At 34.4% G+C, this 27,777-nt stretch overlaps 1 protein-coding gene across 1 annotated transcript; it reads left to right on the forward strand.

The window, feature by feature from the left end:
• Positions 1 to 1,246: 1,246 nt before the first annotated feature.
• Positions 1,247 to 27,491, forward strand: LOC106667207. The gene is made up of 28 exons (XM_014395019.2): positions 1,247 to 2,383; positions 6,053 to 6,315; positions 6,369 to 6,531; positions 7,415 to 7,622; positions 7,690 to 7,845; positions 7,908 to 8,039; positions 8,129 to 8,287; positions 8,488 to 8,730; positions 8,797 to 9,096; positions 10,627 to 10,898; positions 11,036 to 11,121; positions 12,680 to 12,807; positions 13,381 to 13,617; positions 13,690 to 13,835; positions 15,316 to 16,630; positions 16,734 to 16,881; positions 16,961 to 17,046; positions 17,945 to 18,139; positions 18,241 to 18,387; positions 20,896 to 21,050; positions 21,179 to 21,379; positions 21,450 to 21,681; positions 21,946 to 22,098; positions 22,180 to 22,299; positions 22,388 to 22,531; positions 22,604 to 25,585; positions 25,699 to 25,898; positions 27,300 to 27,491. The coding sequence occupies exons 1-28, from the start codon at positions 1,284 to 1,286 to the stop codon at positions 27,442 to 27,444; spliced, it is 9,816 nt and encodes a 3,271-aa protein (XP_014250505.1). The 5' UTR covers positions 1,247 to 1,283; the 3' UTR covers positions 27,445 to 27,491.
• The last annotated feature ends 286 nt before the right edge of the window (positions 27,492 to 27,777 follow it).

The following is a 27,777-nucleotide window of genomic DNA, read 5'->3' on the forward strand; positions in this document are numbered from 1 at the left end:
TGAGAAATCTTTTAATTAGATCAAAAGTTGAAAGACAAAATCAACAACAATGTTCTTGGAGAAAGTTGAAGGAGCAAACTTAGATGATTCATCACCTTCTACTGTGGAATTTAATTCACATTTTTTTACCAATTTTATCTTTTTCTCATCAATTTCGATGTCAGGCATAGGTGCATACCTGTTGAAGTATGTATGTATGCACATATTGTTTTCCTCTGTGGAATAAACTTTATGTATGTTAATATATTTATTGGAAAAAATCTGAAATATGTGTACTCAAGTTCAAACAAAACATTGACATAGGCACACACAATGCAGAAAGTGTCTGATTGGTATTCCGTTAGAAGAAAATGCTTTGAAGCCTGAAATTCGAGTTGTTTCCTATTATCCACAGATAATGGGAAACTGCATTACTGTCTCTCTCTCTCTTTTCTTTATCCTATTGCTAACATCTCTGTACCTCAAGGCCTCGTAAATTGTGTATAAAATAACACAAATACACATAACTCATACTTTGGTTAGCATTCACACTAAAAAACAGGGTAATTAAGGATAAGCCTCTTCATTCACACAAATAAATAATTCGCTCATCACATGCACAATACAAAGATTTATAATCAGTTAAAAAAATTTAGCACCTGAGATTGGATCAACGATCTATGCCTTCTGTCTGTTTGACTTAGCCTACTTTCTTTGCAGTCTATGCTCTACCAAGATTTGTCATGTGATCTCTGGCCTCCCTTTAGAAGGTCTCTGTGTGAGATCTTGGTATGACCTATGCTTATTCACTTTTTATTATATTGGCAGTGTTCTTTTTAAACAATTTTTATTATCGTTTTTAATTATAATCTATTTTAATATCATTTTATTTTAGCATGATTTATTGATAATAAATTATGATTTTGGTTCCTTTTTTTATTATTTGTATTATTAATTTTTTCCATTTTCTTACTTGGAATTTAATTGATCTTGTATGCGAAACATTCATTTATTTCAGAAATTTTCATATTAATTCAGTGATTTGTTTAGGTAAGCCCACTTGCAATCACGTAAAATTTAGGTACAGGGAATTTAACTTTTATGTCCTTACCAAAAGTCAAAAACAGTTATTGTTTATAAAAAGTTAAAAGCTAAGATAGCTTTATTTTATAAATTTATTTGGCAGATGATTAAAAAAACAGCTGTATTTATTAAATTAAAAAAAAAAAGGTTTTATTGTTTGTTTCCAAGGTGATTGTTTGCAGTTTAATACAATAAAATATTGACAAAAAATATTTGTGAAAATGGTTATCACAAAACCTTATGTAATAATGGTAATGCTGAAAGTACGAGAGAGGAGGAAGTTTGAAAAGAAGGTGAGACGATTGCTGGAAGATAAGTTGTTGATGCTGGATAAGAAGCACGATTTTAAACAAGCAACGGTAAACGAATATGAAAATTGGTCAATGTATGGGCGTTGGGAAAAGCTGGATGTGCAAAAGCTTCCAAGGGTGTTGAGGCAAGGGGAAAAAGAAAAGCGCAAGACACGCTCGACTGACCGAAGAATGATTTCACAGAGTAAGGCCCGCACCTCGTCAGACCGTTTACAAATATCAAATTCCATCATGGAGCAAATAACACCGTTGTTGGTGGAGCATGGAATGCCTTTGGAGAGGGATTGGATATCGGAGCTGCGTCGAGGTCATCCTTCTAAGTCTGGAGATTTTTCCAAGGCTTCGGAAGAAGGAAGGTCTTCGACGATGGAAGATGTCTCGCCATGGGCGTTAACTCGAGCCGGTTCTTCAATGACTAAAGAAGATGTTGAATCGCGTTCAGGAACTGAAGAAATAATCCCTTGGCTGTCTGAGCACCATGAACCTTCTGAAAAGATGGAAAGCAATTCTTCAACTGTTGAAATGAAAGAAGGAGGAGATGAATCGTTTTGGGTTAATAAGCAATCGACGCCTTCGGCATCTATCACACAAAAGATGTCTGTTGATATCGTCTCTGTAATAAAATCGTACAGGGCCGCTGGTTCGGGCGCCTCCAGCTGCCAGTCTCAGGAAAAGGACAAAATGCCTGTACACATTTTCTCATTAGATAAAGAAATATTCCCTTTCTTGATGAAGAAAACGCGAGAGTTTAATCATAACAGGATCCTCAATAGACAGAGACCGACTCTGAACAGCATTGTTAACATTCAAGAAGCTGCTCTGCACAACTACACCCTTCTTCAAATGAAATACTCATATTATCTGGGAAACGAAGAAAGCGATGCACGCTACTTTTATGAAGATTCATACCTTGTGGAAGAAGACAGGTTACTGGGTCTGATGATACTAAGATGGCAAATGAAAAAATTCCAATGCGCAAACCATCTACCATACGAACGACTTACCATTAGGTAACTTTATTAATTTATTTGATTCAAATTGAAACATCACACTTTTTCCACGCTGTGGTTTTCTCAAAAGTACTCAACATAGAAAAAGGGAATAGTTTTTCATGAAAAACATATTTTCTAACTGCTCAGTTAGAAAATATACAACTAAGTCCCTAACTTACCCGTAATCCCAACCCTAGCTAACCTAATCATAACTTGTCCCTAACCTAGTATAACTCTAACCTATCCCAACTCATGTGCACATCCTGATAGTGCGAATATGGTAGCAAAAATTTACTGTATCGAGGTCATTTTTTCTCAAATGATGACCCACATTTTCATTTTATGAAAAATGTCAGATTTATTTTTGAGTCTCTGCAGTTTGGTCGTTTCTGGTTTACTATGACAAACTCTTTTGGCCTTTCACCATCTTCAGTGGTTGGTTTATGAATTTATAGGCAAATAAGTAATTAGGAAGACCAATATTCAGAGACAACTAAGTTTACATATGTATCATTATGACTATTACTTGTTCTGTTTAAAATAGTCTGCTGCTAGTATTTATTCTAGATTATACAATATTTTTTACTTTTTTTTAATGAACATTTTCACGTCACCGGGGGTTTAGGATGGTTAAATTAAGTAGGGTTAGGGTTAGGAATATTCAGGTTTGCTAAGGTTAGGGACTGGGTAGGTTCTCAAGGTGGTTAAGAGTGTATGAGGGTAGTCCTTAAGCATGTATCTACTCCTTAAATGACCTGTTTATTGTACCGTATTTTTTTTAAATTTATATTGTTATTTTATAGCAGAGCTAATATTTGATACGTTCTTTTCTTGGCAGCTCCGCTAAGTTTAGATCTTTCCTCGGTAATTTTGTAAAGTTTTGTTTCCTTTCTTGCTGAATTTCAGCTGAATGTATAGTTAGGGATAGGAGCCTTTCTTCATTTACTTCTTCCATTTTAGTTTTTTCTGGGGTATTGGTCTTGAGGGAAGACTTGAGCCCTCCATAAAGAAACTAGACCCCTCAGAGATTTGTAATGGTTGGTAAGTTGAAAATTGGCTGAATTTAAAAAAAGAGCCACAAAATTTATTACGTCCCTTGTCTGATAGTTATAGGCAGCGCTTCTATGCTGTTGGCCCAGTTTCCTTGGTGAATAATAAATATTTATATATAGTTTCTGCCGTTAATTTATTGGGGTCCGTAAATATGATTTACACGCGTAAACATATCGGTAGGCTAATGTCTAGGCTTAGGGCGAAAAGAAAATACGAATCGAAATTGAAGAAACTGCTGCAGAACAAGCACACTTCCCTGGAGACGGCGGGCCAGCTTGAAAATTGGGCGGCCGACGGAAGACTAGAAAAATGGGAAAAGCTCGACAAAAAACTGGCCTCTTCTTGGGACAAAAAAGCCCAACAGGATGCCGTTGTCGATATTCCAGTGGAAACACAAGAGTATGGCAAGGGAGAATCCGGCTCGCCTATCCGCCGCAAAACAATATTTTCGATAACCCACGAAGAAAGTAGAATAAAAATTTGCCCCGTGCCGGGGGATACGTTTTCAAATTTACTTCAGAAATTTTACCAAGTGCATCTAAGCAAAAAAAACCAATTGCCAGAAACTCGCACTCCCCAGGGGAATGACATGTCAACGGTTCGGGAAATGGCGTTAAATAACATCCAACTTTTGAGCAAAAAATTTGACAAGTTTTTGTCAAAACAGGTCGGACAGGTGGATAAAGATCAAATGATATTTTCCATCATACATCAGTGGGGAGTAAAAACAAAATTATACACCCCGACCTATTTATCTGAAGGTTTTATTCTAAGGTATGAGTTAGATTTTTTCCTTCAAAATTTTACACACTACTACGATGCTAAAAACATTTTTAGTTAGTGGTTATTATTCGGAGTGTCAACTGGTTGAAAAACTGGTTTTTCTCAAAAACACTCAACCTACAAAAAAAAAGAAACAGATTTTCTTCCAAGAAAAACAATGAATCATTAATGTATGAAACAACACGTCCCTAACCCTATCAAACCTAACCATCCCTAATTGTATCTAAACTAACCTAATCAAACCCGTCCCTAACCCTACTTAACCTAACCTAACCATCCCTAGCCAATCTAACCAATCCCCAACCCAACTAATGCGTTCATCCGGTGAAAACGGTAAGAAAATAAATGTATCGAGCCCATTTTTTCCTCAAATGGTAACCATATTTTCGTTTCATTTTATAAAATATGGCGGCAACCATTTAAAAATTATGTTATTTGTATTGTAAATTATGTTATTGTATGCTAGATTTAGATTTAGAATTGGTTGAACTTCCACTGGTTTTTCCAAAAAACTACACCAACTATAAAAAAGATGTAAAAAAATGAGCAGGGTTTCACATTGACCGAATCCAAGTTTTTGTTGGAAAAGAAACAAGTTCTTCCCAACATTCTTAATTCTAGCTTTTTTTTTAGAATGCACGAGACGGTATACTTGTAATCTTTTACAATAATATTTAATCATGCATATGAAAACTAACCTGTCATTAACTTAACCCTAATCATAATCCTAACTCTATATAAACTAGACAGGCTAGAAAAAATGTATCCAGCCTATTTTTCTCAAATGATGATTTCACTCAATTGATTTTTTGAATTTTCATTTCATTTGGAGAAAAATGAGTGGAAATATTTCAAAATTGTAAGTGTTTTATATGCTAGGTTGAGAATTGAAATTGAAACTGATTGAATACCCACTGGTTTTCTCAGAAAAACATAACCGAAAACAATTTTTTTTATGAGAAACATATTTTCCTCAACTTCGTCGAAAAATATTGGATCGTGAATATGTAAACTAACCTGTCTCTAACTTAGCCATACTCCTGACCCTACCTAACCTAATCCTAATCGATGTCTAATCCTAATATAACCCTAACCTATTTCTCTACCCATGCTTACATCCTGGTAACACTCAAATGGTGGCAAAAAATTATTTTTTCCAGCTCATTTTTCTTAAACAGTATTTTCATTTTATGAAAGATGGCAGATACTATTTCAATATTACAGTGATTTGTAAACTAGATTGAGAAATGGAATTGTCCAATAAAATTTGAGCTTGGGTTCTCAGTGACTAAATCCAAATTTTTTCTGAAAAAGAATCAACATGGTTCCACCAAAACATTCATCAATTTGTCTGGCAAATTTTATTTTATTTATTTATTTATTTTTTTGAGCATGTAATATTGCATACTAATAATCTTTTACCATGATATTTAGAGAAGATTTAACGCGTTGACTTTTAAAACAGATAAAGGAAGATTATTAAATAGATTGAGACAGTAATTATTGGCAATAAACTTTCAATAGTTATTTTTATTTATGTATAACATTTCTTTTGTCAGAAAGGAGTTACAGTTTGAAACACCTTTCAGTTTAAATTTTTTTTCTTGCTTGTTTGCTGGTCTTTTCCTGTTGTGAAATATTCACCACTTAATCCTTATTTTCGTTGTCCTTTTTAGTTTCTTTTCTTCGTTGTAGTTCATATCTCATTTAATTTTATATGCGTTATTTTGTTTGAGAAAAGACATTATTTGTCCCGTTTCATTTTGATCTGAGTTTTACTAGGCATAAAACCTAGTAATCGTTAACTGTCAATGTTGTAATCAAATAAATCAATAATTTTGTGAATTTCAGATGGGCCCAGTTTTCAAGAGTGGATAATATAAGCTTTGTGAATGCAGAAACGGCCATAATGAGTCGAGGGTGTCATTTCATGTTTGTAAACCTTAACACAGGGAACAAGTGCATATACAAACTGTGTGAACCGAACGAAGGGGAGAGGATAAATTGTTTTTGCACTGACTCAACCAGATCGATCATTGCTTTCAACGGGGCCAAGTCATATCAAATAGTAATCATGGAATATCTGACTAAAAAAAAGCTTTCAATTCTCGATGGTAAACGATTTGTGTTTAGTGTTATTGCATATTTTAATTAATTTAGTTTGCAGATTCCCTCAAGGAAGATTATTTGTATCTTGCCATGGGTTATGGAAATCTTCTTTATGCTTTAAGAGGATATCCATCGTTTAGAATGACTATATGGAATTGGAAAACAGCAGAACTTTTGCATACTATGCGTAATACAGTAGTGACCAATGATGTTTTCATTAGGTAAGATGCTTAATTATAAATAGATAATAATAAGGAAATAAAGAAATATAATGGGATTGTAAAATAAATCTGTAGCATTTTAAGCCTTATGTCTGTAAAGTGTCATTGGTGATAGCCCCAGGTGGGGAAAGAACATAAACCCGTGGATCACTCTTTAATACTTTTAATCTTAGCATTGTGCACAGGGCTTTATTGAGAAGGGGCCGGTGTCTAGTCACTACCGACACCTTCTCCAAAACTCACTGGCGATTCTTTGCTCAGAGTCCAGGGAAGTATTGTCAGTACAGCTCAAGACTGATGAGCACCCAAGGACTCGGACAGGCACCACACCGCTAAAATTTTAAGGAGGGTTCTGGCATTTAAGGGTCCATTCAAAATTATGAGTGAGGCAAGAGTGGCTGATTCCAGTTCCAGAGGCAAGAGTTTCTTCTTTTTGAGAAGGTCTTGAAGAGGATTCCCATTTTTCACATCTTTGTTTTTTTTATCATGAGGAGCTTGTTTTCTGTGCAGGCCATTCAAGCTTCCTGGCCTTTCAGTTGAGCTGCCTAAAGAGGCAGCAGAAGTTACTGAAGAACCCCTTTCTTATACAAGCGTTTCAACGCATTTTAAAGCAGCTGGATATCAATGTACTGGTTTCCTTACAGCTGAATGAAAATAATTTTATTACAGTTCATCTTCAAAAGATTTATAATTGGGGATGGAATGTGGGTCTTTTACAACAATGTTCAGAGAGGAAAATCCAGAGATGAAACTTTACTTCAATAAAAAACTTAAAAACTGGGTAGTGGAATAAAATGGTTCATATAATGTTAATGCTTTGGACTTTTACAACCTGATATATCAAACTTTGCCATTCTATTTTTAATTGAAACAAAATTTTTAGAGCACATCCTTCGGAAACCTCTTGCTATATAATGAACACCAACTGTGGACTCACATACATCTCGAAACATATTATTCACATGTTCGGCAGACTTTGTATTGTCGATGAAATCGAGTTGGATTTTTATCCAAGGACTGTAGTTTATGACGCTTGCTTTAGCCCAAAAAATAATATCTATTTTGTAGATGACAATGGAAATATTTACGGGGTGAGCTGAATGAATTTTTACACAGACATGAATATAAAATTTCTAATTTTTAACTTTATTTGCCCAGGTATCTCCAAAATATGAGATATTCAAGTTGTACTCCTGGAAGGTGAAAATTTGCGAAGTAGGGGTTCTTGGTTTGCCTTGTAAACCCGTCCTGCAAACCGCTATTAGCTGGTACAAGAAAGGTTTATTAGTGTTAGGACCGAGCGGCTATCTTAGGGTAAGTTTCGTACACTTTTTTTTTGTGAATATGATTTTCTTACCCATCCAAATACTTTTCAGTATTACAAGATGAAATTGAATAAAAGTAATGAAAAAATTATGATTCTCTCCCTGGAAATCAAGCGAGATACTGTGAAAGCATTATTAGCAACAAACAACATTGCGACTAAGGCTATACTTCATTGCGAGAAGGTCAGTAATTTTTTTTTGTATTTTATACTTGTTGTTTATTTAAAAATAAATAAAATACAAATCTACTCTGAGACTTTTTTTATTTACAGGCTGGGCTGTGCACAATCAGGGATAAGAAGTTGGTTGTTATAGAGGATAATAGCAAGCTTAAAGTTTCATGCATGGACTTCTTAAATCCTACGTGCCATTATTTTGTAACGGCTTATCGTGAAGACATTCATGTCTGGTCTAGAATCACCGGCCAGCTGGTATGTTTAACTTGAAATTTTGACCAAATGTTACATCATGAAACAACTTTAATATTCGTGCTTATTAAAGTAGTAGTTAAGTAGTATGTATAAGTTATTGGCTGACAAACATAAAATGTAAAATTCTGCATTTTTCCTTTCACACATTTTAATTAATTGGCGGTTTAAATATTCATATTAATTCCTGTCCTTTGTTATAGATGAATTCATTTTATGTGACGATCAATGTTGGTGCAATAGTATGCCATCCGTACCATCCTTACATTATTGCGACAAGTGCAGACACTGGGTCGTTTAGAGTGATTGATTTACGGTTTATAAGGAAACCCAATCAACTTTATGACATGTGGGTTTCAAAACAGTTACTCACATCAATCAGATTTTCAGGCGATGGGAAACGAATGATTATTTTAAGCCCTGAGAACAGGTTGTTGATATTTAAGGTAGGCCCTTAACAGATTTTTTTTCTCTTGATTACAATTTCTTTTTTTAATTTAGATTTTATTTAGGCTGATCCAAAAATATTTTGTTTCGAACAAGTCTACGAAGTGGATGTGCCAATTAGATCCTTCATAACATGCAGGAATCCCCCGTCCTGTGAGCTGCAAATTCTCTCGCTGGACGTCCCACGAGTAAATACCGTCAGGTCTCATTTTACCCTCTACTGGCTACCTTTGAGATACGGTGGCGATTTTTACTGTACGGACACATATTCAGAAATCGAGCCATGTTACAATCCGACCAATACATTCTTCGCCTTCACAGACCATCGGAAAGAATTACACAAGATATCAATTGACACCAGAGGCGTATGTTTATTCAAATATTATTTATATAGCATAAATATTTTTTGCCAAAATGTTGAAATTTTTGGTATAGAGACTTTAAAACTTTAATTTTTAGAGATTTTGTGTCAATCAATTGATTTGATGACTCATCGATCATTGCTCATCAATCAAAATTTAATATTTTTAATAGTTTAATAAAGCTAACTATTAAAAAAAAAATTTATAGCCTGCAAATATAAAAATACGTATTACAAATATACCATGGGACATAGGGTCAGGATTGAGAGGTTTGTGTGGCATTTTGTATGTAGGAACTGTTCATTGTCGTAATAAAACACTTTGACTTTTTTTTTCCCATCCACCTCCCTGCTGTACCTAAGGAGACCCCATAACGGCGGACCACGGCCACTAAACTAATTCAAATGGGATGCAAGTTTAGGGGATATTATTGTGCTTAACGTCTTCCTACGACCTTGCCCTGAAAGAGAAGACCCAAGGAAGAAGGGAAATTTTTTTTATTATTATTAATTTATCTAATCTAATAGGTCTCCCCCTTGCTGGTTAATCCTTTTGAATACACTTTCTAATAAATACAATATTTTAATAAATAAATAACAATTATGGGTACAAGGAGTAACCAGCCTGGAATTAAAAGTTCAGCGAAACGCTAAGATCACAAAACACTTTGACTATTTATCTGAGGATTTTTGATTGGAAGGATTGGATATACTCGATATGGCTTGTCGGCATCACATCATTCTACCTTGCCCAGCTTTGTTGCCTATCTTATCTATAGCCTAGTGGTTTATGATTCTATTGATCTGCCTAGTCTTGCTGCTTTGCTTTGTCAGGCCTTGTGATCAGAAGCAAGGTTCTCAACAAAGAAGATGTGAACTACATGATCCATGGCGATTCAACCACAATTTTCAGGTAATAGTAACTTCAAAGACCACATTCTAGATGTCATCCAGTTGGTGGACCTGTAGCCTGGTGGCTTACGATCCTTTTGGCCCGCCTAGTTTCGCTGTTTTGCTCTCTCAAACCATTAAAAAAAGGCATAACTAGATCTGTGTTGTGTGCCCTGATGTCTAGGTGTATTCCAAACTATCTGATTCGAGTGAAGATTGCTCCTTATTATTGACTGTTGAGTGTATATATTTTTTCCTCATTCAGTGTTCTCGAATTTTTGAACCAGTCTTAAATAAATTTACTGTTCTTGGATGTTAGAGTTTCTTGGATAGAATTTGGGTTAAAAGACTTTGGTGTCATTTGGTGTTGGGATTTTTAAGAAAGACAGCAAAATGGTAGAATGGGACCTAAAATGTTACCTTGTGTGACACTGTCTTGTATCAATCTAATATCCAAGTTGCTGCACTCTGAAGCAACGATCAGTTAAATAGGATTCCAGTATAAAGTAATAAAGGGTGGATAAGAAGGGTTTAAGGTTATGAAATATGCCTGGGTGCCAGACAGTATCAAAAGCCTGCATCACTTGAAACTTGTTACTTTAATTTGTGTAAACTCAATTTTTTTTTTGTTTTTGTATTTCAGCCATATTTATCGACAACGAAACTTGTTGTTGTACCTCTTGTTCAATGTTTCCCAACTGTACCGAGAATAAGGTGTCTGCACGACCATCTGATTATTTATGGCAAGGATGGTTTAATTCACATTCTGGACGATACAGATTTAAGGTGTTTCGCTTCATTCATGAATCACCACAGATTCGATGGTGGTACGAAACAAGTCATAATCGACAATCGTAGTCGTCACGTAATCTCTCTTGGCGAAGATGGCGTTCTGGCTTGCTATGCTTTACCAAGGTATTATTTTCTATCTTTTTTTTACAGTTAACGTATAATAGAACTTTGTACTTACTTAGGGTGGGCTATATTAATATAAAGCAATTTATATTTGTACTAATCATTAAAAGTAATTCTAATTCAAGAAATTGTTTCAGGAAAATTTGTGGCCATAAGGCACATGTTATTCCTCACAGAGAGAACTACATTCCTTTGCCTTATCGAAGAATAAAAAATTGGATTCGTAAGTTCTAGTATAATTGAATACTCAGGATATTTCCCTTTATTTATTTAATTTAACCTCTGTGGGGTTCTGGTATTTTTTGGGAAAAAATGGAAATACTGAGTAAAATCTCAGCAAATTCGAACCTGAAGTACTCTTACAGTGATGAGTCACCATGTCAACCAGTGCACAGGGGTTCAAAGGCAGCAAAACCTCTTTTTTTTTTTAAATAATTAATAATTTACTTTGGTTTCAATAAAATTTACATTAAAAAAAGTTCATGAACCTCCAAGCTGAGATAGATTATTTCTTTAAGCTTTAACTTTTCCCTATGTGCTTTATGAATACTATCAAAATCTTCATTCACCTTCAATAAAGCTGTAGGTGTACCACAAGGGTCGATACTGGGTCCTACACTTATTTATTTTTCTAAATGCTTCACCAATGCCCACGATTTGCCAATTAAAGCTATATGTTGATGATACTGTCATTTACTGCAAGAAATTTAAACAAAGCTGAAAATCAACATCCCTAAAACATATTTTAAAATCTCCTTGTGTGTAAGTTTTATAGATCCAAAAACCAATATAAGGCGATTTTTTTTTTTTTGCTGCTTTGTCACTTTTGAAGCCTTTATTATTGTTGGTTTTCAAATAAATTTCATTACCAAATGAGTTAATAAAAAGACTTGTTTAAAAAAAAAAAATTAAGAAAGTTTTAAGGTTAAGATAAAAACTCAGCTTCTGTCAATATCTGCACAGGGTGATTTCAGCTACTCCGAGTTTATAGACATGCCTTCTGAGTGTGGAGTGTTCAGTTAACAGTCCTAACATACCTTGATTTAGTAGTGTTGGGTTTAGTTTCTGCGATATTCCTTTGATGAACTTTTTCATGATGCCTCTGCCTTGGGCTTTGTTTCCATTAACCTAGGACTTACTTTTAATCCATTATTTGATGGATCCTCATTTTTGTCAGTTTAGTAAACGACAAAAGGGTTCAGGGCCAATAAGGTTCCTCAACAAGTTTGTTCCAGTCTCTTCTTCTTCCTTGCGATATCTGCAGTCTTGTTTCTGCCACTCCGAGCCTAAACAGATGCCCCTGGAGTCTGCCTTGTCCAGTCAGCAGCCTTATCATTCTAGTCCTAACACGTCCTATGGTTAGCAGTTTTCTCATTAGTTTCTGCGAACTTTTTTGCATATGGTCCTGGGATATAGTCCCATTGAAATGAGGGTTTATTCTTAACCTAGTGTCCAATAGATCTAAGATTTTGGCAATTTGGCATGCCACAAAAGGGCCTTGTTATCACTAGCCTGGAACCCAAACAAGGGTGATTTTGATGTTCTACCCAATGTCCGACAGGACCTTGATGCAAATGGTTTAGGACTTTACCAATGATGTATATGACTCTGGTGTGCCGTGTCCATTAAGCAGTCTACTATCAATCTAGTCCTAACTAGATTTACAAGTTAGTTTCTTTCATGGTCCTTCATCGCTTCTGCCCTGTATAAAAGTGTTAGATGTTCTTCAATTATATACTTCAAGTATTCATAAAAGTAATAATTTGTTTAAATGATTTCAGCTGAATATGAAGCTGGCTTGATGCCTTATGATGACTGGGTGAAAGAAATAAAAGCATATAAAGAAAATAAAGTGTATAAAATTGAAATAACAAAGATCATTCAAGAACTCATTGTATTAAAAAATACAGTAAGTCATCTCAAATCTTACAATTAATTACAATTAATTAAGGTTTTTAGTTGAGATAAAAAAGTCAATGGCACGAGTGGGATTCGAACCCACGATCTTTGGCTAGATACACCGCTGCTCTACCACTTGAGCTATAGTGACCTCGATAAACTCGGACACCAACTTCCCATCTCAACCCCCCCTTTTGAATTTTTCCTCCTTTTTGCCATTTTTCAAATGTCATGTAATCGGATTGGATTCTCGACGACAAATGAAATGGCCATGGAGAGCTTTAGTGAAGTATACTTCATTTTAAATCATTAAATTCACTAACTACACTATGAGGGAAAATTCAAAAGGTGGGGTTGAGATGGGAAGTTGGTGTCTTAGTTTATCGAGGTCACAGTAGCTCAAGTTGTAGAGCAGCGGTGTATCTAGCCAAAGATCATGGGTTCGAATCCCGCTCGTGCCATTGACTTTTTTATCTCAACTAAAAACTTTAATTAATTGTAATATATTAATTGATCAAGCGGACCACGGAATTAGTGAACTTACAATTGATGTTGAAATAATATGTACTACTTTATATTACAGTTTAGTTCCATATTTTACATCAATCAAATGCAAGAAGACCCGGAGGCACGCCTTTCTCTTAACGAGTTATGCATCAATCGTTGCATATTAAAAGATGTATTTGGAAATGTAATGGAGAAGCATAAAAGTGAGATATTAGAGGTTTACAAGAAAAATATTACAATTTTAATGGAATCATTCAACATGATGAAGATATTTTTTTGGGATCCTATGATCCTCCACTTATTTGCTATTAAGGTAGGATTTTTTTTAACTTTACACTCCCAATGAAAGAATTTTGTCATTTTTAAAGGATTATTATAATTTTAGGCGATAAGGGATAGATATGTATGCTCTTCCTATGTAATGCGCCGAATGCCAAATCAATTCTATAAACTTCGCTTCACCCACATTAATCAGCGAATGATCGATGTGCAAGGACCCCAAGAAAAGTGTTTCATCCCATGGGGTATCGAGTAAGTACCGGAATTAGCCTATCCAATCAATTTAAAAATAAAAAATAAATTGTTGGCAGAAATCATGCAAAATGCAAACTTTATGATGTTTAAATAATTAATTTTGCGAATAACATTATATATTGTATAATGTAATTCCTGTGAATAAGGAAAATACTCAGTTTGTTCTGAAGTTCTCCATTTTTAAAAATGTTTTTTTACATAAATTTATAAATAAACTATATTATTTAGGTTGTTAGTGATCATTTTGGTCTGTCATATGTGTTTTACCATCTTCAGTGAGTCATGGACCAGTAGCTTGGTATATATTGATTGTTTTGGCCTGCCTAGTCTCGATGTTTTGTGCTGTCAGATGTGGTGGTTAGTAAATAAGAAGAGTATGATCGGTAATGACCAAATTTAAGACTAATGAGAGAAACAGAAGATTAATCAAATGACGTAAAAGGCTTTAACAATGTATAAGATTTTGAATCACCTAGTGTGATCTGTGAATGTGAATCCTAGCCTGGAAACAAGTCTAAAATGGATCAAAGTTGATCATGCCTGATGTCCACTATTTTTTCTGCCTTTTTTCTTGTCATTTGAACAATTTCCTTTTTAATTTCATATCTTCATTTAATTTGGCCTATATTTGAAACAAGACTGAACATTGGATCCAAAACGGTTCTTCCCTCATTTCAACTATCACCCTATTTTTGTAACATATCCAGTCTTTGTCTCTCTTGAACCAGGGAGAGTCAAGATCCATATAAAGGGTAGGAAAGAATTGTATTGAGAACAGGGAGAGTCGAGAGTCTCAAGTAAAGAACATAAAAGAGTCAAGTTGAGACCAGGGAAAATCGAGATACAAGTAAAGGGCAGAAGAGAGTCAAGTCCTTTAAATTTTCAGAGATTGTTTTTGCAACTTCCTATTTTCAATGAATTGGCCTATATTTGAAATAAGTCTGATGAATGGATCAAAACTGATCATTCCTGATTTGAACTAAGTCCCTATTTTCTTGTCCTTTTCAATATTTGTCTGATTTATTTCTCACTTTCATCGAATATGGCCTTGCCTGGAAAAATGTGACCACTGGATCAAAACTGACCATCTCTGATGTCCAACTTTTGCCTTTTTTCTTTCGTCATTTTCAATCTTTGTCTGATTACAGGTCTGACCAATGGATCAAAACTGATCGTTTGAAGTTCATTGTGTCATGGATCTATAGTCCAATCATCTATGATCATGTTGGTCCATCTAGTGTCTATGTTATGCTGTGGCAGGCCTGATTGGTCAGTAAATAGGAAGAGTATAATGATCAAATTTCACATTCAACTTTCCACAGACAATAAATTAATAGACACTTAAAAATACTCTTTAGTTAAATTCTTTGGAATGTATTTACTTTTTCATTCAATAATGCTTTGAAAGAAATTGTTTTATCTGTTTTCCTAGAAATTAATCAATTTCAATTTTTTGTAACTTTCATTATTTTTCTAGAATTATTAAAGTGACAGAAAACGAATCTAATGAAGAAGAAAGCTATGAAGATATATCAGATTTTGAATCGCCCAGTGTGATCTCAATGTTGCAAAGTACGGAAGCTGAACAAATGATTATAGGCCAAGAAGAGGAAGAAGAGCGCGATTATCATACGTTCCAGCTTGACAAAACTCTTGAAGATGATATACTTGAAGAATTCGGAGAGGAGGAAGAGGAAGAAGAAGACAAAAACGAATCGTCATCAACAGTATCTGATGATGATGATTATGATGACGATGATGTCCAATATTATCAAATTGGTGATCGAATTTTTTATATTGATTACACCTGTGATGATGATGACAAAGGAATGAGAGAAGAATTCGAGGCCAGAGAAGAAGTGGAAAATGAAGAAGTGGAAGTGGAGTGCGAGGAGGATGAAGGAGAAATGGAGGGAGAAATAGAAGAAATAGAAGAAGAGGAAGTGGTAGAGGAAGAAATAGAACAAGAAGAAGAAGAAGAAGAAGAAAGAGAGGAGTATGATGTAGAATGGATGGAAAGGCTGTGGAATGAAGAAGTTGATGGTGAAGGTGAAGAATATGAGGAGTATTCATACGGAAGAAAGGATAGAGGCCAAATAACCGATGAATCCGGTCAGTACGACGAAAAGGAAAGCACAATCTCCACAGTACAAGGTTCAGAGGAAGCTTCAGAAACCAAACTTCCAGAAATCTTCGAGGGTCTAGACGAAGACTCAGAAATACAGATAGACTCAAGCGTATCTTTGATTTCAAAGATACCAGAATTAGAAGACTCTGAGCAGGACATCGAAGAAGAACAATTGTATGAAGAATGCGAAGAAGGTGTTGACAAAGAATTTGTGGAAGCTTTATTAGAACTGAAAAGAAGAGAAAAAGTCATTGCTGAACAGTATAGAGGGCCGTTCAGAATTGCTCCTTGGAAAAGTGCTAAAACCAGAGCTCGAGCATTTAGAATGTACTTGAAATACCAACAAGCCAGAAGAAAATTGAAAAAACCAAAAGGAATCACTTTGTTGGAATGTCAATTGTTAACAGACTCTTTAAAAAGATTACCAAAATTCGGTTACTTGAAAGATGTTGTGAACTTGGCTGTACAAAACATGATGGCAATTGAAAGTGGAAGGTATCTGTATAAGTTTGAACGAGCTCCTTTATTAAATTCTGTTGAATTAATGCTCGACTCTTTGGAGCCCGCGTTTTATCACCACTTAGAATTACCAATCCCTGAAGCTCCGAATATGCTAGAGGCCAATTTGGTATTAACTGCCGATGTATTACTGTCATTATTTAAAGTGAGTGGCTACAAGATTTGCTTAGCTTTAACATTTTATGAAAAAAAATTATAATGCTTAATTATAAAAAATCATGAAATTATTTACACTTTTGGCTTTTTAGGATACAATTTTTAAATTGAAAAGAGATTTTAATAGACATATGATATCACTAAGAGCAGAGAAACTCAAAGAAATGGAAATGGTCGACGAGTACAATCGTGAAATTGAGGAGCTAATATTTGCTCTTCGTGACTCATGCAGGCTAGACCGTCAGTATCAATTTATATCATTTAAAATAAATAAATAAATAAAATCTGGTTAAATTTAACCATTTTGATATTATTTTAGCCCAATTATTGCCAAATGTACCTCCATGTGTGGCCCTGCTTGACTCAGAAGTGCCTGAAGCACTGATTTCTGTTAAAGAATGTGAGGTAAGATATGTTAATTGATACTAAGTAGTTTTCTCTTTAAACTAGGAACTGCATTCACATTTCTATTAAGCTGTTTCATTTAGGTTATTGGCATTTTTTCTTTGCGATTTTCAGTCTTCGTCTGATTAACGTTTTACACCCATTGAATTTGGCCATGAAACAAGTTTGACCGATGGATCAAAAGTGACCATCCCTGATGTCCACTATTTGCCTATTTTCTTGTCATTTTCAATATGGCCATTATCATAATTTACTGATCATGCTAGTGGAAAAATTCCATTATTCCAACCTTAAATGAAATTCACTAATTTCGTGGTCCGCTTGACCAATTAATACATTACAATTAATTAAGGTTTTTAGTTAAGCTGAAAGAAAGTTAATGGCACAAGCGGGATTCGAACCCACGATCTTCAGCTAGATATGCTGCTGCTCTACCACTTGAGCTATCATGACCTCGATCGACTCAGACATCAACTTCCTATCTCAAATGGCAAAAAGGATGGAAAACTCATAAGGTGGGGTTGAGATAGGAAGTTGATGTCCGAGTGGATCGAGGTCACGATAGCTCAAGTGGTAGAGCAGCGGCGTATCAAGCCGAAGATCGTGGGTTCGAATCCCGCTCGTGCCATTGACTTTTTTATCTCAACTAAAAACCTTAATTAATTGTAATGTCTTAAATGAAATTTTAGTTTTGTCCTTCATTAATTTATAACAATCAATCTATTTTTTATGATGTTTCATTAAAAGCATTTAGTCATTTTTTAACTGAATAAATCATGTTTTATAATGTTCAATATCTATTTTTATTTATGCAGTTATTGTCATATCTGTTTTAGAGTAAATTGCCACATCTCTATAGTACATTTTTTAAAGCCTAGTTTATTTTATTTTTTCTCAGGTTCCTGCTATCAAATTGTTAACTCCTGAAGAAGAAGCTCTCGTAGAAGCTGCACTCGAGAAAGAAAGGGAACTTGAAAGACTTTATAAGCTGGACGCTTGGAAGAGAGAAGCCTTGATAGACATGATGGACGGTGTATTAAAATTGACTTGGAAAGATGTTCTTAAAAGAAAAATACCAGTGCCGCGCTTTTTGGTAATTTTTTAATTTTAAATTTGCATTTTGGCTTCAATGGTCAAATGAAAATTCATTATTTTTTCTTAGTCAATGTGATATTGAAGTGTATAATATTTTAGGCTGACAAATTGGTTGACGAATTTTCACCAGAAGAGATAGAGAGAGCAAAGGAGTATCAGAAACAAGTCAGGGACCTTCGAATGAAGTGTCTTCATTATGTCAAACTGGTGCAGGAAGATATAAAAACAATACTCCATAAATCTGAGGCATGTATTATTAATAATTTCTATCCGATTTCTAGTGAAAAATGAAAATATAACTTACAATATACAATACTTGTATAACTGGGAAGTAAGACGTAGATAAGGCAGCAAATTTAGACCACCCCATGCTGTATTTCCTATGGATTAAACAAGAACAGTTGCCAATGCAATAAAAAATTAATGGAAAATCTACTGGACCAAAAGAAACTCATCAAAATTATTTAAAGTTAAAATATACATCTGTTCATATCCTGTGGAGGCTGTAGAAGGGAATAGGTCATACTTATCAGGTTGCTCATAGGTCATGCCAGGATCACACTGAACCTCCTGGAGTGGTTAGACCATTTTGTAGGGAATCGAGAGTGTTAAGAAGCCTTGGGGCACAGATCTCTGGTTGAATATCCTTGGGCTAACATATTTTTAGCGGTTTATAGACTTTTGTGTGTTAATGTTATCTGTTAGGAAGAATGTATTTAAAAGCGTGACTGGAGGGACGGACTTCTTTCTCAATCCCTTCAACGAATATCAAGTACTTTTGGGCTCTATGAATAAAGTCTAGAGTGTGAATGTTATGTATTAGCGTGAGTGAAATACCCTGAAAGCTCTTCCTCAAATACCATGACGAATATCAAGTAAGTACTTTGGGGCAGTGTGAGTGAAGTCTGATGAATGAGTGTATTTATTAATGTGAAAGGAACTTCGGATTTCTTCTTCCATCATTCCAAGGAAAACCGTGTAATTTTGGACTATGAATGAAGTCTGGCATGTGAATGTTATTTATTAATACAGTCTTCTCTCCCATTACCCTGAGGAATGAAGTGTGAATGGCTATTTATTTATTTACGGATCGAAATCCACTATAAAAAAGACATTTTACAATAACAAAAAATATAAATGATATATGTAAAAATACAAATAATAGTTATAAAAAGAATAAGGATGTATATACATGGTAATAATATAAATGGTAAATATAAATGATAAATATAAAAATACAATTAAAGAGTAAAAAACTGAACAACAAAAATGAAAGACATAATTACTAACCAAATAAGGCAGAGGAAACAAAATAAAGTGAAAGACAATTGAAACTACAATTATTAGGTACATATTTAATGAAAATAATGCTCTTTGTAAATATATAATAAGACTAGAGTGCGAGAATTAGTTGAACCAGTAAATGAAATAAATTGTAATAATTTTGTACAGTATGAAATATAAAAGCATTCAACTAAGGTTTTAGGATATGGTTTTTCACAGATTGCACAGAACTATTGAAGAAGTCAATGCTATTGCAGATGTTGTTACTCTTGATCATCATTCTGTGTAGAGGAGAAGAGAGCATGTAGTTAGAGCTTTGGAATTCAATATAAAATAATTTATAGGTTTTAAGAGAGTGCAAAGGGACATGTAATTTTGTCACATTTCAATTCATTTCAAAGTGACAACGTTATGATTTAGATTTCGAGATTAGGCCTAGAGTAAAAAAATAAAACAGGATAGAGAAGAGACAGTCGAGTCAGAGAGGTGAACAAGATTCCGTGTAGATGTGAGACAAGAGAAGCGTGCGATCCTCAAAAGTGTTGTATTCCCTAAAATAGAGAGCTTCGGAATTGACTGGAAATAGTGAGTACGTATCCACCCTTGTTCTAAATGGTCTGGCAAACGCATTTTAGTAAAATACTGTTTATTTAAATTTATAAAAATTTTTAATTGTTTGTTCAAAATTTAAAAGGAAATTTATTGGTTTTAATTATTATTTTCTTGTGTGTTTAATAAATNCTTTATAAAGATGGGCAAAACATAGAGGATTTTTAAATTCATAGGTGTTCCGGATGATAAAACCTAGCATCTTCATAAATCTATTTTTTATTGAAGAAATATGTTCTTTAAACTTGAGCTTTTGATCAAAAAGTACACCAAGATCCTTTACGACCTCAACTCACGTTAAAAGAGCATCATGAAGAGTATAGAGATAAATAAAAGGCTATGGGTTTCTTCCTCCAATTACCCCCTTGAATAAGTAGTCGTACTCCCCTAGTAGTACTTCAAGTACTTCCCCCATTTACCCCGAGGAATATCAACTCTGGGGCAGTGTAAACAAAGTCTAGTGTGTGAATGTTCATTAATAGCAAGAATAATGGGGCTTCCTTCCAAATTACCTCAAGGAATATCGAATACTCAAGGGTAGTGTGAATGAAGAGGCTTTTTCCCTTCTACCTAATACCCAATGAAGCCTTAATTATAGCTTGGCAGCAACATAAGAAAATGAATTGGAAGCAAGGAAAAGAATGACAAAGAATAAAATTGTTGGCGATGACCAATTTAGTTTGCCAGTTTTAAAACTATCCAACAATGTGTGATACTATAAATTTTAGAAAATACATATTAATGTAGTTTTGTTGTTGTTAAAATTAATAAAGATGGCAAGTAAAATAAAGATATGTTACGAATGAGTAATATGCAGTATGCAGTCTTTTTTTAAACGATTTCAATCTATTTTTATTATAGAGCTCTCAAAGGGAACATGATAAAAAAATTCGAATGATGATGGACTTGAAATTTGAACTAATAACCGCAATTGGCAGTGAACGGTTGAAAGTGAACAGACTTTGCGGTAGGAAAGGAATGCAAAGTAATCTTCTAGAATTTATACAAATAATTAGGTAAATATTACAATTTAATTTTAAGTACAAATTTTTATTTATTAAAAAAAAAATCTTTAGCGCATGTAATTTATATTTCTTTGTTTGCTTGTGTGTGTTTTAATAAGTTATTTTTATTGATTCACCAGGGGTTGGCTCCACCAACAAAACATTTTAATGAGCCAACTGAAAAAAGGTTTGGTACGGATGAAAAAAGAAGTGAGTTATCTCAACTCAAGATATAACAAACTTAGACACAGGGACAAGAATTTAAGAACGAGATTCACAGTCAATTTTGACGCAAATTCGATGAAAGCGTTAAATTTAGATAAAATCATGAGCCTTTATCAGTATGTAAATTTTGAATTTCACATGCCTTATGTAACAGTTACCTGTTACATTAAATTTTTTTTTTTGCAGAAGTCGCCCACCATACTCGCTTCTTTATAATGCAACAGCGAACGAATTGCGGGAGCTGGCTTCTTCAAGATTGGAACACGGAAATGCGCCTTACCTTACCCCACAGTATGATTTATATTTTGGCCATATTGTCCTAATGAACAGCCCTGGATTCCGGCCCCCAGGAATAGATAAAGCGACATGGGAACTCATCATATTTCACAGAAAGGAAAAAATTATTTGCGAACTTATGGTGTGTATATTGAAAATCAGATGTCTATTTCTCCTGTCATAAAATAGACAGGCTGAGCCAATTAATTTAGTCAATACCGGTCATTTTAATTTTTCTGCCTTCACTGGGTTGGTCGATCATGTGAGGAAATGATCGGCAACAACAAATTAAAGCTAACGATTAAACTTAAAAGAACACTTATTTCAAAAATAATAAAATATTACATTTTGCGTTTGAAACTATAACTAACATTAAGACAGTTTTTCACTAAATTATTATTTTCAGCTTGAGGCATGTAAAAAAGACTTGGAAAAAGGGAAAGAAGTCGTGAAGCATTTCGAAGGATCATTGCAACGCATAAATCGTGACTTCACATCCACTAAAAATATCCTTATAAGATCTCAATCTATTCTACGTGAACTTTATCAAAGTGCAGAGGTAAAACCCCTAAATTTTTGTTTATGGAAATATTTTTATACTATAAATGGAATATTGTTTTTTGTATCTTTTTACTAACAGTTACAGTTTATGTTCCCGAGTGCTCACATTGAAAAAGATAGCGATGATGAAGAGGAGTTTTACAATAATGCAGTGTTAATTGAAGCTTCATTTATTGACGAATTGAATTACATAATAAAGGTATTTTTTGTGGTGTTTCATTATTGATATTTTTAATTTTATCTGATTTATTTTTTATTTATTTATTTATTTTTTATTTTTTTGCCAGAATGTTACAGTTAGTAAAACACATGCTGGAGAAAGCTTGGTAGAAAAATTTGAAGAAACATCATCTATGGAGTTTCAACACATTTACCTAAAATGCTTGGCCACTCTATTGCATAAAGAAAATAAATTAATCAAAAAATTTGTAGTAAGTATATTAAAAAGAAAAAAAAATTCAATGTCAAATCATTTGAATCTAATATGTATGTGTATTTTCTAGTACTCTTCCTATTTGCAAAAATATCTGAATATTGTAAATAAAACGGGTGCCGAGCCACCGATAGATCCGATCGAAGAGGTCAGTGTAATGAAAATGGAAAAGCTAAAACTAGAAGAGTTACAGAGGCTCGACGAATTGAAAGTTGAAGCAGTGGAGTGCAGAGCGAATGAGATTAAAAAAGAAAGAATGGCAGTTCTCAAGGAACGTTTGGAAGAACTGTTTTCAAAAGCGCCTGATTTTACCGAGACTTCTTTAGATGCTTTTTCAGTCAATTTGGCATTGATGGACAATGCAAATTTGGACGATATTAAACTGCCTTATATCAATGTGGATATACCGGTTACCGAGGAGGAGCCTGACCCAATGTTAGACACAAAGGCCTCCTCTTCGGCCGCTTTGAACCTCATAGAAGAAGAATCTAATGAATCCGATGAAAAGGAAGAAGAGGAAGATGAAGACTTTGCCAGTTTTGAAGGTTACGTGAAAACTTACGAAGGCCCACATGTGAAGGTTGTACCAAAACCTTTATGCAAAGTTGCAGTTTCCACAGATGATATTACCACGATTGACAAACACATTTGTTCCAGTATACTACTGGCTACTTTAAATTCATCGGTTAGTTTATCAGAAGATGCAGCTTCTAACCAAGGTTCTTCAACTCCTTCATACACATGCTCGGAAAGATCAGTATCACCATCAATGTCAGTAGATAGTGAAGGTAGCGAGGAAGAATATATTTCCCCTGAAATGGAAACTATACATACATCACTCAACAGCTGTGAGTCATTAGATGAAAAATTGTATAAACCAGACAGGCTGCGTAATAAGAGTGAGTTAATATGTTCTTACGAAGATGACTACTATTTTAACGATATGACAGATGAAAATAAATACTTCATTCCGCCTGGTGGTTTACACTTTTTGGATTTCAAGAAAGACAACTTTTATTTAAAAGATGCTCCATTGCTTTTAAGAAGTTTTGTTATGAAGAAGTATCCTCTCACATTTAGAGAATCATTCGACAAAGAAAAACTGAAAGAAGAGATTCCGTTACCGCTATATTTGACAAATTTTGAAGACAAGGTGGACGATGAAGACTTCACTAAGAAAACATTTGAAATCAACTCTATCGATAGGGTTGCAATTGATGAAATCGTGAAACAGTGCGATGAAAGACTTCTGGCAGAACAGAGTGAATCTCTGCTGAGCCTCGAAAGTTCGTATGAATACAGTGTTTTCAGTGATGAAAGCGACATGTGCAGTACTGACAGTGAAGACAGTTCACCCAAGCACAAGAAAGCAACAGGAAAGGTAGAAGTTGGAAACAGTGATAAAAAACACGGTGATGAAAGAATGGCGGACAGTGGCAAATACGACGATCTGACTGATGGCGAAGTAATGGATTATGAAGATGAGGAAGAAGAAACAGCCTTCCATGAAAAATTAACTTGTGGTACATTTGACAAAGTAAAAGTGGGGGAAGTACACGCAAAAGTTCATGTAGAAAATGAAGAAGTTTATATACAAAATGATGAAGTCAATGAATTCGATCATGAGAGTTTTGAAAGTGACTCAGATTCAGACGATTCTTCACTGTCTGAAGACCGTCCCACCGTCGACTTGTCAGACATAAGCGACGATGCGTCTTTCCTGCATGCGTTAATAAGAGAAGAAGCTAAACGTAGAGCAGGAGAAAGTGAGGAACAGAGACGGAAAATAGGCAAAGATCACATGGGACTCAAATTACAGAAATACGTTGAACCAGATAATTTCAAGAGAAACAAAAATAAAAAATCTAAAATTGATTTCAACTATCTACTGACATGGCGCAAACAGAAAATCCATCTGAAAGACAAAGAGCACGTTTTTCAAAAGCTACAAGGCATTGCGGCAATATTAGCAGATAGTGCGGAGTACGATCCTACTTTGCCATATTACAGACAATTTAAACATCTGAAATTGGAATGTGAATTGGAATCTATTATAAAAAAAGAAGGCCTCTATCTTTTAAGACATATTGATAGTTTCCATTCACTCTATTTTGAAACGAGTGACGAGGATGGGGATGAAAATCAAATAGAAATTAATCCAAAACTAGAATACTATATAGATGACCTCAACTTGAAAGATTTCAATAAAGAAACAGACGATGATGGCAGCGAGTTGTGCGAACCTCCAGATAATATAATTGGAATATACGATGTCATTACTGGAGAAGTTGCCCCTGTGATTAACATACCCCAATGCCCTTCGGTTTCTTCAACATCTAGTGATGACACAAGACAAAAACGTGTTATCGATCTGCCAAAAGATGGTGACGGCGATGAAGACGAATATGTTGGAAGGCGTCGCAGGGGTCATAGGTCAATCGGAGGAACTCACGAAAAAAGTCATACTAAAAAAGAAAAACACAGTAAAGATTATCATGAAGGAATATTGTTGTCAACATCAGTGACAACACTATCAACTTCATCAGACGAAGAAAAGGAAAAAGAAATAGACTTATTGTCAATTGCAAGTAGAGGTATACAATATGGCATACACAGTACATACAAAAAGAAGAGATATGCTAAAGAAAAAAGCCTTGAAGTGAAAATAAGATATACAACCGATACAGAAGATGATCATTTTCACAAGAAAGATTATAGAAAGAACAGAAGATTTGATTATAGCTTCAATGATTTGGGAATTAAAGATCCAAATATAAGATATTTATTGAGCGAACTGCATAAAAAAGAAATCACCGCTATAGAAGCGGCGAAAATAGCGGAAAGAGACAAGATTATCATAGAACCAGAGGACCTTGAAGAGTTCAAACAAATTTACGGAGAGATAAGCGATGAAGTGATGGGAATTTTAAAATCCATCGAACAAACGTACGAGCCTGTTCATGTGATATTCTCAGAGATGGAAAAGACAGATCCGATCTTAGCGACGCTCACAAAAGAACAAGAACTTCAAAGGTCTCCAGCCAATGCTCAAGTAAATAAAAAATAACAGTTTTTATGTTTTTAATAATATTTGTCTTACAACATTTTCAAATTTTTTACTGTATACAACCTCATAAAACTTTATTTATTTGTTTTCATCCATAGGTGAACAGTTTTATGATGCAGGCGAACAAAGAACTTGAATTTCAAATGAAAGTGTTCAACAAAAGAATACAAGAATCGATTGAAGAAGGAAAGAAATTATTGGAAAGGAAACAAGATGCTTATCAAAACCTTGTGCCCGAACTAAATCTTCTGGAATCTCTACAAGTCAAAGACTTAAAACCCCACGAAAGAAGGAAACGGTGAATATTTCTATAATATATTTAATGCCATAGAATATAGGCTAAATTTACTCTTTTGGAATTCTGCACTGTCGATGGTTTTTGCAAATATTCTGTACTGTTTTTTATTCTAAACTCAGAATGGAAAGTACTGCGATCCTGGCCCCCTGACATTAAAAATTCAATAAAAACATGATTAAAAGAAAGTGGCAGCATCGGTGGGCCGGGTTGGCCAAGAAGTTCTTATTTATCAAGAGGTGGCCCTCGGAGGTCCTGACTCATAGAAATGTCATCCTCACCTAATTAATGTGTAGGTCATGCGAGGTTGATACATGGACATTTATTTTTGGGCCAAAGCCAGCATATGTGTCCAGCATGCTTTACATAAAAGGTTGCTCGATGTGACCCACCTAATTGAAGGGTGCAATTCCTTGGCTCCATGTAGAGAGTGTAGGATACGGGTCCCCTGTTTTGATTCTTGGGGAAACAAGGTTGTTGTATTGTATATACTGATAATTTTGTGTCTCTAGCGTGTGTTGAGTATGATTGTATTTATTGGCATGAATGTGTAGTGTGAGAGGGTCGATTGTGGAATATTGACCCATCGACTTACTTTAGCTATTTAATACGCGTAGGATTTAAGAGTGCGTGAGATTGTAAATGAAAGACTGAAACATCCCTGCCGAAATGTCCTTAAAAGAATGGTCCATAGCCTTTTCCTAGTTATTGCGGGGCAGTTGAATAAGTTTATGTCATTTCTATCTCTTTCAGACATAATTATGGTCTGTTGATAGTACCATTTCTTAATGTTATATTTAACTGGAGCTCTTCCGAAAAATGCCTGTTAAAGTTTTTAATTTTTTTTTTCTGTTAAGTAGGACAGTTATAAAAGAGTTATAAAAAAACTAAAAAAAAAACTATTGTGTGTTGGGTTGAATGACAATGATAATGACACATCTACACAGAAAACAAACTCTGAGTGAGTAAAATACTTTGATTGAGTCTAAAATTTCTAGTCTTGTATAAATTCATTTTTTCACATCCTACATGTATTTGTATAATTTAAACAATGTTTATTAATCCCAGGCCCTGAAGATGATCTCAATAAAGATCAAAACGTTGGCACGATAAAGAAAATGTTTTTCTAAACCTACATCACACCAGACCGCATCTCAGGATCTCCAAATAATCATTAATTAACAATCACTAAACACCACTCGTATTTATTAATATTAATTAATAACCTTTCTTGCTTAATAACCCTTTTTATTTGCCTTTTAATAGTGATGCTTGAGCTTTCAAAGTTAAGAAGGGAAAATTTCAGACAGTGAAACGCTTTGTGCATACGTTATATAAAATTTCCACTATGTTAATAATTTTTTGAATAAATGTTACTTAATAATATTTGACTCGTTTTCACAGGCTTAAGCAATTGAAGAAAATCAGCGGATTGCTCCAGGTCATTCAGAATAACAAATCAGATTTGCAACAACTCGAGTCCGAATTGGAAATACTTCATCTCAGAAACTACCCAACCTTTGCACTGAAAAAGGACGTAATAACCTAAAAATTTGTATTTGTCACACTCATTAAATAAATAAATATTTCTCATTAGATTGCATATACTTGCGTGAATTTATGTCAAGAACTTAATTTACCCACCTCCTTCCTTTTTTTAATAAGTTACTAAGTATACATAAGTTGAGCAAGACTCTGTTAAGCAGTGATAGAATTCAAAATTCAAAATATAATTTAAAAAAATAATAAAAACTTAATTATTTTGAATAGCTAGGAGATATCTAGATAAGATCTATTTGTGAAAACTTATGAATAAGCATATTAACTATTTCCTGGAGGTTGTTGTTGCCAAAACGAAGAAGATAATCTTGTGGAATTCGAG

The sequence above is a fragment of the Cimex lectularius genome, unplaced genomic scaffold (genome assembly GCF_000648675.2).
Source record: "Cimex lectularius strain Harlan isolate CLEC.00 unplaced genomic scaffold, Clec_2.1 scaffold118, whole genome shotgun sequence".
Taxonomy (NCBI): Eukaryota; Metazoa; Arthropoda; class Insecta; order Hemiptera; family Cimicidae; genus Cimex; species Cimex lectularius.

Excerpts from the sequence above, each read along its gene's own strand:
- LOC106667207 (XM_014395019.2), top strand. The coding sequence starts at position 1,284 with ATGGTTATCACAAAACCTTATGTAATAATGGTAATGCTGAAAGTACGA. Across the intron at positions 21,051-21,178 it reads GAATTTATACAAATAATTAG|GGGTTGGCTCCACCAACAAA; the intron begins GTAAATATTACA and ends TTGATTCACCAG. Across the intron at positions 22,300-22,387 it reads AATTGAATTACATAATAAAG|AATGTTACAGTTAGTAAAAC; the intron begins GTATTTTTTGTG and ends TTTTTTTGCCAG.